The sequence below is a fragment of the Typopeltis vanoorti genome, chromosome 5 (genome assembly GCF_054136105.1).
Source record: "Typopeltis vanoorti isolate ZY-2024b chromosome 5, IOZ_Tvanoo_1.0, whole genome shotgun sequence".
NCBI lineage: Eukaryota > Metazoa > Arthropoda > Arachnida > Uropygi > Thelyphonidae > Typopeltis > Typopeltis vanoorti.
The window spans coordinates 115,435,977-115,448,856 of NC_143553.1; the positions used below are offsets into that span (position 1 = coordinate 115,435,977).

Consider the following 12,880-nt stretch of genomic DNA (forward strand, 5'->3'; position numbering starts at 1 on the left):
ATATATTCTTGTTGAATTCAAACTTTATCCTTTAGTGGTTGTTTTACAAGTGTTGTAGGCAGCTGTGTAAACTGTTAAGGAAGCTTGTGTTTTCTCAAACCACTTGTGATAGATAGGCTGTTTGCTTTTCTTTGACAGTCCTGGCACACTTCTTGGAGAACCATGGTTTAGATATGGAAGTTTGAACAGTGAGGAATGAAAATTCCCATTCCAGTATGGATTATTTCTGTAACATGATCACAACAGATATCTGGTTCAGAAGATTTGAAGACAGTAGCTTGACCATGGAAAGGAGGAGTAAAAGTCACATGTCTTTTCACTTGTCATTGTTGTAATGCCAGACCATGCGAAGTTGTGAATAGCTGAGGAAAGGATGTTCCACTGAAGATGAAACTTAGATGAGATTGCGATCTGAATTACCAAGTGGAGTAGTCACCTGAACAGAATACCTAGAAGGAGAACTTGTTAATTGATGTACAGAGTATTTGGGTGAGTGAAGAGGATTGTTGGGAATTCTGGTAAGCAGATGAATGATCTGTTTTAAGCCATTGCTCACAGCAATAATCACTGCCTCTTTTCCAGCTTGGTCAGTGATTCAAAAAAGGGAGCCAGTTAGAAGTGTGAATATTGAAATCACCATGAAAGACGACTTCACTGTTTGGAAATTTTGACTGAATGAAATCAAGCTTTGAACATAGGAAGTCAAAAAGGGCAGAATAATTTTTAGAATTGGGAGAATAGTGGCAGCAGATGAATGAAACAAAATGTGACAAAGAATTTTTAAATCACAGAGGTAAGAAAGATGAGATTGGTCTATGTTAGTTACTGGTATTTCTCCCTGACAATATCCATGTTATATTGGATGAAATATACTGGAGTTTTTGAATAAAATTCTATATTTTTTCTACATGTGTAAGTATCTATAAATATATTTAATGCATGTTCCCTTAAAATGTATGATTAACATTACATTATGATTTTGGCTTTTGACTATCATTGCTTTATGATGATAATTAATAGTCTGAAAACAAATCTAATAAAAGAATGTCTAGTAATACATAAACATATTGTTGCAGTAAAAGCATCTAAATTATATAGTTCTTAGTTGATACTTTTCATATCTTGTTTATAACTTTGAATAGTTTTTGAAATAGCATCTGAATAGATGAAATGTCTTTCTTTTATTCTCTGTGAAGTGTTCAGCAACCCCAGGTTAGTCATTCTGAATCGCAAGAAGCAGTAGAAGGCAATGATGCTGGAGAATTACCGGATATTTCTCAACCTAATAAATTGCCAGTTACCCCAGCACCATCATCATTAAACACATCTCCTGGAGTAGAACTTCCTACAGTATCGCTACATAAAGAAGAAATACCAAGCCCAGAAACTGAACGTAAACCCCAAAGGCGACTGCAGAGAGTGGAAATATTAAAAATAGCAGATGGGCCCCAGTTAATTGAGCCCTGTGAAGTTGTGGTTAGTCATGGTGCAGTTTTGCAAACTGCAGAACCTGTCTTGACACCTATAGGTAAGTAATAGTTTGCCTATTAAATTTGAATAACAGTAATTTGGGATGAACGTTTTAATATATGAAATTAGATTTTTGAGAATATTGTTTTTTCTGCAATATGTTTACAAAGATATCAGTGATATTAAGATCTTTCTATATGGAAGACCTGACCGTAAGCTCACTTAAGCATATACCTAATCTTCTTTTATCTATAGGGGAAAAAATATCAGAAATTTGTCATCATTAATTCCTGATATATAATCTCAGGGAGTTTTACAGGATATGAGTGGTAGCATTATTATGGTTGTGCTGTTACCAGTTGTCAGTCAGCAATAATCTTTTATTTGTCAACACAGTATTTTCAGATCATACATCTTGGTCTTCTGAGAACCTTCTAAAGTAGATTGATGACCAACTACGCTATCGATCTGCTGGCCTGACTAGCTGAGTGAATAGCATAGCCACTACACACTTGACAAGCTGCAAGTTCAACTTCCACAGTGGCATGGATGTTTCTGAAAGGAGTAGTGTTGTCTCTAGATGGTAGTTGATTTTCATTACTTAGTAGGACACTACCACTCTGCTTACTGAAGGCCTGTAGTGGCTTGAAAAAAGTTCCATGTTTGGTGTCCACAGCAGGGTTTCCATATTATCTCCTGTAAGCTACATGAAACATAGATCTTGGTATTTCTTAGCTTCTTTTTCCTGCCATCTTTGCCAAACCCTGTTTTGCTAGCCATTCACTCCATTCTGAGAACTTATAAGAACTGACGGAACTTCAGATTAACTCTGCTTACACATTACTGAATGGTGTTGGGTTCCTTTCTAATATCTTCATTTTAACATGATTCTTCCATTGATCATTCTTCTGATTTTCATGAAAGAAACAGAATGATGAGTGGGGACATTTGCCATACAGCATGTCGAAAAGGCAATGCAGCCCATGCTCCTTGGTTGGAAAAAACTTGACTTTTTCTCAACTTTAAGTGAGTGAGCAGATTTCAAAGGCTTAGGGAAAATTTTAATCCTGGAAACTTCAGACTTCTGCCTTGGAGTAGAGTCTAGTCTGTAGTGCCTACCCAAGAGGAATCTTGAGGGGAATCGTGGAAAAACTGAAAGGGTGTTCTTTTATATGGTATAATTATCAGTAAGATGCTGCTTTGAAGTTAAGTGTTTGTGCATTTTTTGTGTGGATATTTTTATATTGGTTATTTACAGTCCAACTGTAAACTCAGATTAATAAATATATCAGAAATATGGTTGACTGGAATTGAAGTTAATGGATATAGTATTTTTAGAGAAGACAGAAATTATAAAAAAGGAGATGTATTACTGATGATAGTAAATGGGTTGTGTCCATGTAGGTCTGTGGAAGTAGAGGGTAAAAATGAGAGTGATTTGGAAAGTGTCTGGTGTGAAATAAGTGTTACTAGAGAGAGAGAGATTTAGTTGGAGTGTGATACAAACTTGGGAATAATGAATGAGATGAGAAAGAAATGCAAGGCAAATTAGTTTAGCTAGTGAAAAAAGCATTAGTTTATGGGAGAAAGGAAAAGAATTTCTTGAGTTCTTAAGGGATCACTATCTCATGCGGTTGGTAATGGAAGGAACTTGTGGGGAAAATGTGCTGGATTTAGTGATAACGTAATTGTTAACATATTAACATCACCACCAGTCGGTGACAGTAATCATGTAGTCGTGACGTGGGAAGCGATGCAAAAGCATGCAGAGGCATCCAGAGTAAAAGGATACATGTGGAACTATAGGGCAGGAGTTTATGGTAAACAGAAAACAGCTTGAAGGAGTTCTATGGTAAAAAGAACTTGAAGGAAAAGAGATTAATATGGCGTAGATCATAGTTAAGAAGTATTTCATGATGGCAATAACAGGCTGTGTACCTAAATCAAAAAGCATTAACAAAATGGATGTTAAATGGATGTATAGGGAAATTAATCAGGAATTGCAGAAGAGAAAATTACGGGAAAAAAATATAAACTTTAAAGCAGTGAACAGTTGTATGAAATCTATAAAGTGCAGGCAAGAAGAGTGACAAGTATAACAAAAAAAAAAAGAGAAATTAAATTATGAGAGGAGACTAGTGAAATAGGCTAAGAAAAATCACAGACAGTTTTCGCTTATACAGCTAGCAAAAGAAAGAATGATTATGGGAAGATAACTCTACTAGATAAAGATGGTGCAAGGGTGACCAAATAAGTAGTTATTGTGGAGTTGTTCAGTGATCATTTTGCTAAGGTTTTTCATACTGATGGTAATGATACTATTCTAAGTAAATACAAAGTTGAACCAATACTTCAGCCTAGTTCCTTAAAGGTGAATAAGGTAGAAGTCTGATTGTTTGTCATCTTGATGTGAATAACGCTATTGGACTAGATGGAACTTCACCTATTATGAAAGAATGCGCTGAGGAACTGACACTTCCGTTGACTTGGTTGTTTAATGAAAGCCTAGTGTCCTCAACAATCCCTTATGAGTGGAAAGAGGGCAAGATTGTTCCATTGCATAAAGGTGGAAGCAAAAACAGATGTTTCAAATTAAAGACCATTTACATTTCTGGAGTGGTTGTTAAGATCTTGGAGAGATTGGTTAGGAACAGAATACAGGATTAGTGGAAAAGAAAAGGATTTTATGTATAGATATGGGTTTGTTAAAGGAAGGTCTTGTTTTACAAATTTACTTACATTTTATAATAAGGTGACTACAGTTCTGGATAGGGGGTGATTCATATACAGTGATACTTTGGGATTTAACAGACTACCACATAATAAACTGTTGTGTAAGTTACGGCAAATGGAATTGGAAAATTAGTTGGCTTGTTGGATAGCAAACTGGCTTGCTAATCGTTATCAAACAGTGGTGTTTAGAGGTGCCATGTCTCTCAGGAGGAAAGACATGTTGAGTCCTTCAGCGTTCTGTTCTAGGACCACTGCTGTTCAATTTTTTAATGATATTGTGAACAGTCTGCAAGCTAATATTCGGCTGTTTGTGGATGATGATAATCTGGGAAAAGTTATTAGCTATGATGCAGATATACTAGTACTTCAGAGTGATTTCAAAGTGGCTATGTGGGTAGACAAGTGGGGATGTCAATTTAACACAAGTAAATGTAAGATTTTGCACTTACAAAAAAATAAAACTGCGTATCATATTGCAGACGTATTACAGGAGGTGGAGAAAGTGTGGGATATTGGTGGATAAAGAATTGAAGGTCAAGGGACATATTGCAAAAAGGATAAAAACAGCACAAAGAAATTCCAGTATACTAAGAAGAAGAATACTGACAAGTAGAGATAAGGATGTGGTCATTCTGCTGTACAAGGCTTTGATTAGAGGACATATGAACTACTGCACATTGATTTGGTCACCGGCATTCCTAGGTGAGAGAAGCAAGCTCAGGAAAAAGTTCAGAGGCAAATAGCAAAAGCAATATCAGGTTTATGGAATACTGACTATGAGGACAAGTTGAGAGAATATAAATTACAGGCGCTAGTCAATAGGCAGAAGAGGGACAATATGATTGAAGCATTAATTGTTAAATGGTGCTTATCAAATAGATACCCAGGATATTTTTCAAAGAGTTGGAGGGAAGAGGAATAGAATTTGAGATGTGAATAGAATATCATTTCTATATATATTATTTTCTATTATCTATAGTTTATATATGATGTCCGCACGGTTAGCCTAGTGGCTATGCGCTTCGCAACCATATGCCTGGGGAAAGGAGTGTCCTAGGTTCGATTCCCGTCGGTGACGTGAGGAGCTGAAGGATCTTCCTCAGCCATAGCCAAGTTAGCAAGTCTTGGGCATGGACAGCAGGGTTTTTTCCCCAGTTTATTCTGGGGTTTTTCATCCTGCAAAGAAGGCAAACTGGCCTTGAGAACTCAACACTACAGGCCATAGGATACACTGGGGCATAAGGCTGACCACCTTATCCTGTAAACGGAGTGAGGTCCGATGATCAATGGACCCTCGACACCGCAAGGTAAAAGAGGGTATAAGGAAGATGATGATGATAGTTCTGTGATATTCTAGCATTTCTTGGGACATCTGAAGCACCAGTCACCATAATGTGGTGAATGGCCAGAGCCTGGTTGGGCGAGTGGTTGGTTAAAATGACCAAAGAGATCATTCTTAGAAGTTGTGTAATGGTGTGGTGCGTAAGAGTGCAACACGACTTTTTTGCATGGAGAATGGTTGGTTAGTGGAATTTATTGCCAAATGAGCTAGTGAGTGCACAAACATTGAACCAATTTAAGATGAGGTATGATTAACATTATCTCTGTTAGAACTCATCTTACTCGATGAGTCTTGACTCTTGGAGGTGTTTGTATAATAATAATAAGAAGAAAGCTATTGCTATGTGTGAGAGGAGGCAGATCATCAGTGAGCCAGTCCTGTCTGGACATCATGAATTTTAGGGAAGAATTTTGGTATGCTGCCTCGAATGCGAGAACAATGTTCTAAATTCTGAAACAGAATTTAGAATCTGTAATTAGTAGCTGAACTTTCAGAATTTGTGCTAGAAAGGCCAGAGGTTAGTCTACTGAAAGATAATTCTGATCTTATCTAAAGATATGAATATTATTGAGGGTGAGGGGGAAAGTGAAGAGAAAGAAGATAGAACTGTTTTTGTTAGCACTGATGATGAGGTGATCCCTGCCTAACTTAAGAATGACAATCAAAGTTTAAGTGCTGGCTATGGAAGATCTTGAATCTTGGAATATAACACTACAAAGTTTCTGAAGAATGAGGAGAGGTATAGAGTGCAATGTCATCAGAACTGTAAATAGAATTTGAAATATGAGAGGCATGCATGCATACATGAGTATAGGAAAGAAGTACATTTTAGCAAATTTTAAGAGCCTTATGATATTCTAGCATTTCTGGGGACATCTGAAGCACCAGTTACCATGATGTGAAATGGCCAGCCTGGTTGGTTAACATGACCAAAGAAACCACTCGGTTGTTTTACTATTCTTGTCTGAAGGAGATGAATGATTCCAGGACTTAAGCTTTATCTTTACGATATGATGGCACCACTGAAGTGGTGCCATCATATCGTAAGTGGTGCCATCATAAGTAATCGTAAAGATAAAGAAGCATGGAATGGCTTCTTTATCTTTATCGTAAAGAAACAGAAGCATGGAATGGCTGAATTGTGTCTATTCATCCAGAAGATCAGTTTTCCATTCTTCATCCTTTTAAAATTGGATTTATTTTTTTAATAATGTTCCTGGTAGTGCACACTGAATGTGAAGCTAGAATTTTTGTCTCAAACTGCTTATGTGCTGTTTTTTTTTTTTTTTTTTTTTTTTTTTTTTTTTTTTTTTTTTTTTTGACTGACTCCACACTTGTTGGAGACCCAAAAATTAGTTGGTGGGTGGGTAATTTGAGTAGAATGGAGAATTTCATGCCATCAGAAATAATTTCAGTTAAAACTGAGTTTGAATCATGGGAGATAAGCAATAATCAGATAGTGCAAAGAGCAAGTAGAAATTGTTAGGAATTATAGACACAAGAATATTTTAATATTTGTCAAATATTTTAGTCTGAAACTAACAGACTATCTTCAGTAGCTACATAGGAACAGTTTTTAACAAGAGTAAAAGTAGAAATTGTGGCAGCCATCCCATTTATCACCCTTTTAGCCAAAGGACATTGAGGCTCACAGTGGCCAAGGAAAAAGTGTTGAGTAGAAAAGGAAACTTGGATGGTTATATTCTGAATTATTTACCAAGAGGAAAGCTGAAATACACAGCATACCTAGAAGATGAACTAGATATGAAAAAAAAAGGGGGGGGGATAAGGATCATCTGTTATGCTGGTAAGTAGATGGATTACTTGCATTACTGTATCAATAATAGTAAATGTCTAGTAAAATATCTCTTCCAGCTTGGTCAGTAGAATTGGAAAAAAATGCAAGCACCAGTTTGTGTTGTTGATACAGATGGCCCCAAGGAAGATGAAGCCAAGCTCCAAAAATTAATATTTTAAACTGGTTTCTTGGCCACATATTGGCCTCGCCATCATCCCTTGTGTACCACTGTGCTTGGATATCATCCAAGTAGGATCTTGCAAAGTAAGTGGTAGCAGATTTATTTGGTTTTTGGGACGACTTCACATTTGTTGCCTATATGTTCTGTTGTATATATATTACCTAGTGACTGTCCTGTGGAATTGGTGTACTTCTGTACCCTCAGTGGTGGAGTTTCTATAGTTCTGAATAGTGCATCCATGATTCTTTAATTTTACATAGAATAATTTGTGTAACGATGTCTCATCAGTGACATATTTTTTATATCTATATATTATGAATCATTCGTTTATTTTTTATTTTCATGACATCTCTATACATAATAGGTTTTTAAACCTGTAGCACATCAGTTCCATGCATAGGCAAATAAAGTAGATAGAGGGAACCTGTTGATATGTTTTGTGAACAACTGATGGTTGTGGTCTTAGGGATAGATTAAAAAGAAGGAGAAAAGAAGTTGGCTAGGTAAATGAAGCTGGACAGTAAATGGATGTTGATCAGCAGTTACCTCTGGCAAACTTCTACAGAATCACTACATATTAAGTCAACTTTCTTATCAAATAGTTTTAGTGAAGTCCTCATCATAAAAGAATTTAGAAGTTACAGAATCCCTACCCCTGCTGTTCAAGAGATCCCCCCATATTCCTCTCCCTTATGTGCAAGGAATTTCTGAATATATAGCAAAAATTTTAAAACATCTGAACATTTTTGCTGTCTTCTGTCCTGTCAGGAAAAATGTCCCTGTTTCTCACATCTAAGAACAAGTTTCTTGGTTTTCTAAGTGTTTACCAGATTCCTTGTTCTTGTGGCTTGTCTTATTACTTATTATAGGACAGTCTGGAAGATCTGATTTTATTTGTTGTGAAAAACATAAGTTTTATATCTAGTACCACAAGCCTGAACAGTGATGACTTGCTGAACATACCATCTCTGCCAATCATAATTTGATGAAATAAGACAAGAATCCTTCATGAAAGACAATCTCTTATAGAATGTCTTTATAAAGAGACTTGTGAAACATTGGTCTAGTTTATCTCCTCTATGGAAGATAATCTTGTTTTTTTTTTTTTTTTTTTTTTTTTTTTTTTTCAATCTGCTAATCTTACCTTACTTGTAATATATATATAATTAAATATTTTCTTTTTAACTTAAGAAAATATTGACTGGTTTTGTTATCTTAGTTTAACTATGGTGAAGCTGTTTAGGAATTTCTTTTATTGTTTAACTGTATTTATGTATTGAAGATGTCTGTGAAACATAGGCAAAAATTTTATAATTAAACATCTCAAGATTTTCCACAAGTTTTTCATCTTGTATTATTATTCTTAGTATGCCTACTCACAGTATTCCAATTTTGAAACAAAAGTCACAGTTCTCTTTCTCCATGTTCTATTTTCCCTCTGGAACACTACTGTTTTTACTTCTGTGGGGAGTCAACATCATCATACTACCACTCATCTTATCTCTCATAATAAGATTATTATCCCAAGACTCTCCATGGTGTCAATAACTTATCACTAGAGGTCCCTTTGTCATACACATAACTTATCCTTATCTGGCCATTCCTTGAATACATTCAAATTCTCTACAAACACTACACTCTCAGGCAATCCATTCCAATCATTCACAACTCTCCATGCATAAAACCTGCTTCTCACTCCCTTGCTTACACTCTCCTTATACAGCTCTTCCAGGGATGATCTCTTGTTCTCCTCCCATCTCTCATCATTTTATGAAAATCCTCTTCCTCCTATCTACTAGACTCTGTAAATTGCATCTTGACTTTTCTTCATACTCAACATTCCAGGGATCAGAAACTACCTTAGTCAATTTCCTCTGGATTCTTCACAATTTCTCTTCATCCTTTTGAAAACCAGGTGACCAAATTGTATAAGGCCTAATCAAGGCCTTATACAATGGAACCAGAATTTCTTTACTTCTACAAGTCAGTGAGTGTCCTCTGCATTGTACTTCCAGAATTCATTGTATTGTCCTCAGTTTTTGACAATGTCCTCTAAATTTTAGATCCTTATCCACCATCACCCCAAGATTTCTTATTTCCTTTATCTCTAACACTATATCCCCACTTAGTGTAAACTCTACATTCCATCTTTGTTTTCCAAATTTTAAAAGTTTACATTTTGAAGCATTGAACTGGCATCCTTACTCCCATGCTCATTCACTCAGTCTATTCAAAGTCTTCTTGTAAGGCCACAACATCTGCTCTACTCCTCATAGTTCTTCCCAACATTGCTTTGAATATCCCCATTCAAATCTAACTGAATATCATTAACATATTGGTTAAACAGCAACGACCCTAAAAGAGACCCCCGAAGCACACCACTAGTGACTTTCCTCTTCTGCGACATTGCTCCCCCCATACACAACTTGCTGATATCTATCAGATAACCAATCTCCAATCCAATGCACTAATTTAATATTCAGCCTCATCTGCTCTAGTTTCACTAACAACTGATGTGATAATCTGTCAAAAGCCTTTTCAAAATCTAGTACACTACTTTGTATATCCATCTGCACCTTGTCGAATGTAGCTGTCACCTTATTGTAAGAAGTGAGCAGATTCTAAAACATTACCTCCCTTTAGCAAATCCATGCTGTCCATCAAAGTTAATACCACTGTTGTCAATGTAATTCTGGATCCTGGTTCTCACTAATCTCTCCAACACTTTCAACCACATCATCTGACACGCTGATTGGCCTATAATTGGATGCTCAAGTTCTGTCACCTCCCTGATGAAGCAGTATAATCTTGCCTTCCTTCCTTCCACTCCTTTGGAAGTTGACTCAGTGGAAGACTCATACTAAACAAATATGCCAAGGCAAGACAGATCAGTTCCCTGACACATTCCTTCAAAATATATGATGATATATCATCAAGTCTCACAGCCTTATAATATCAAGTTTGCTCAATTCTCCATATACCTCTTGCTCATTCACAGCAAGAGGTATGTAGAGAATTCACTGCTCTCAAACTCTTCATGATATCACATTCACAAGGTTGAAAAACCTTTATGAACTGCTCAATAAATATCTCAACTATATCCTCCACAGCAGTTATCCTTTCCCTCCAAATCAGTGTACCATAATCATTCATTTTTTTGCTGGCTACATATTGAAAGAACTCTCTAGTGTTTTTTTTTTTGTTGTTGTTGTTGTTTTGTTTCTTTAGCAAACTGCTGCTCGTGCTGCAATTTTGTTAACCTTACCAACCTAGTCACCCTCCTTGCCTGTTCTTTTGTACTCCTAATGGAATCGATTATTACCACTCATCTTATGTTGCCTGCATTTCTTTCTTTGCATGTTTAATCTCTTCATTCATCAATTTCATATACCTTATTTAATCCTGACTTTTGGAATATATTCAGATATTGCATCTACTAGATAGTTCTTGGATAGCAACCAAGCAGCACTTATCTCCTTTCCACCCAACTCCTCATTCCATTGTACACCTGCAAGCTGTCTTATGAGCTTCTCATAATCACCAGCCTTGTAGTTCCACATATACCCTTTCTTCACAAGTCCAGTAGAGCAACTTCTACTGGCATCGATTATTGCAGGGTTTCTCAAACTTTTTCAATGACGGAACACTTCACAAATCCTGAAATTTTCACGGAAGGTTATTTTGTAATGTATTAATTAATAATTAATCGGTAATTTAGCTGATTTTTATTATTAATTAATAATTGATAATTAATTAAACCATCATCAAATTAATTTGTGCTAATTTTCATTGACATATCCTATTCTGATCACTAACAATTTATATTATAAGTACTTACGAGTGAATGCATACTTTTCTCCTGTGTGCTGGTAGTTTTCCCCTTCTTTTGTACATCCTGGAGATCTTTGTAGGTTTGAGGTGGATGACTCACTATCTGTTCCGTTTCCAGGTTTTGGGATATATACAGTGGAGTAAGAGAGAGTGTGTACAGGACATAGGATAGGAGTCAGTTCTGGTGCACAGACCTTCAGGACAATTGGAGGAATGCCGCCAGGGCCAGGAGACTTTTTTGTGTCTAATTTAGACAACATGTTTGTGATATCTTTTTGGCAAAAAGGATACAGGGGGGCATTGTATGTTGGGCAGTTGGAATGACTGGGGGGCTTTTGCCATTGTCAGTTATGTGTGCATTGGAGGCAAAGTGTGATGCCAGGAGATTAGCTTTTTCTAAGGGTAATGTTGCTATTGAGCCATCTGGGTATGATAGACGTGGGAATAGTGTAGGGCAAAAGTTACGGCCAATTGCCTTGGCAAGAAATCAAAAGGCATGGTTGCCGTTTGGACAGGCTGCAAGCTTCCTGCTTTTGGCCCATTCAAATTCTGTTTTGGAAGTATTGATAATTTTCTTGCATTTGTTTCAGGCTTCAGTATAGGCATTGAATGATTTCAGCCAGTTGTGGTATGCCTGATTTTCCATTTGTACAGCCTTGGCACATTTTTTTGGAGAACCAGGGTTTAGTTAGGGGACGGCAGATCTGAGTAGTGTGGGGAATATATGTTTTCATGCCAGTAAGGATCACTTTGGTGATACGTTCAGTGCATATGTTTGGACTGGAAGGCCGGAAACAATAGTCTAACCATGGGTATGAAGCATAGTAGTCTTGGAGACTGTCCCACTTGGCACTGTTATAATTCCAAACTACTCTTGTGTGGGAGTGACTGTGTAAGCGTTGATGCATGGGGGAGAAGATGAGCACTAAGTTGTGGTCAGAATTGCCCGGGGGGGTGCTCACTGCATTCACTGCATATTTGGAGGGGGTCATTAGTAAGGAAGAGAACTAGGGTATTTGGGGAGTGGTTTGGGTTATCTGGTATTCTGGTCGGTTTTTGAACAATTAGTGACTGCAAATGTTTCAGCATCTCTGCCTGCAGGATCTGTATAACTGGAAGAGGAAAGCCAATTGGTGTTATGAACGTTGAAATCATCCCAGGAGGATGATTTCACTGTTAGGAGAGTGGGACTAGAGAAAATCAACTTTTAAGGAGAGGAAATGGAAGAGTTCAGAGTGATTGGTGGTATTAGGAGAGCGATAGAGACAGCAGATGAATTTGACTGAGTGGGGGAGGAATATCTTCCACCAAAGAAGGTCAAAGTCAGGTGATTCTAAGTTAGTTGCTCTCTGGCAGGGTATGTCAGAGCGGATATATGCACAATGCCACCCTTGAGTCAAAAGGAGTTAAATAGTGTATAGTTAGGAAGGTTGAGATGAATAGTGTTGGGGGAAGGTGAGATTTTAGTTTCTGTTAAAAAGAGTAGATGGGAGTTTGGTGGACTGCAGATGGTAGTGGATGCTAT

The 12,880-nt window shown here is 37.0% G+C and overlaps 1 protein-coding gene across 1 annotated transcript in view; it reads left to right on the forward strand.

Annotated features, from left to right (window-relative positions):
* LOC150106740 (rho guanine nucleotide exchange factor 11-like) overlaps positions 1-12,880 on the forward strand; it is an 837,747-nt gene that overhangs the window by 738,384 nt on the left and 86,483 nt on the right. Inside the window, exon 35 of the mRNA XM_090393466.1 lies at positions 1,197-1,528. Coding sequence (XP_090249592.1) covers positions 1,197-1,528 — 332 coding nt within the window. The remainder of the gene's footprint in view (positions 1-1,196; positions 1,529-12,880) is intronic.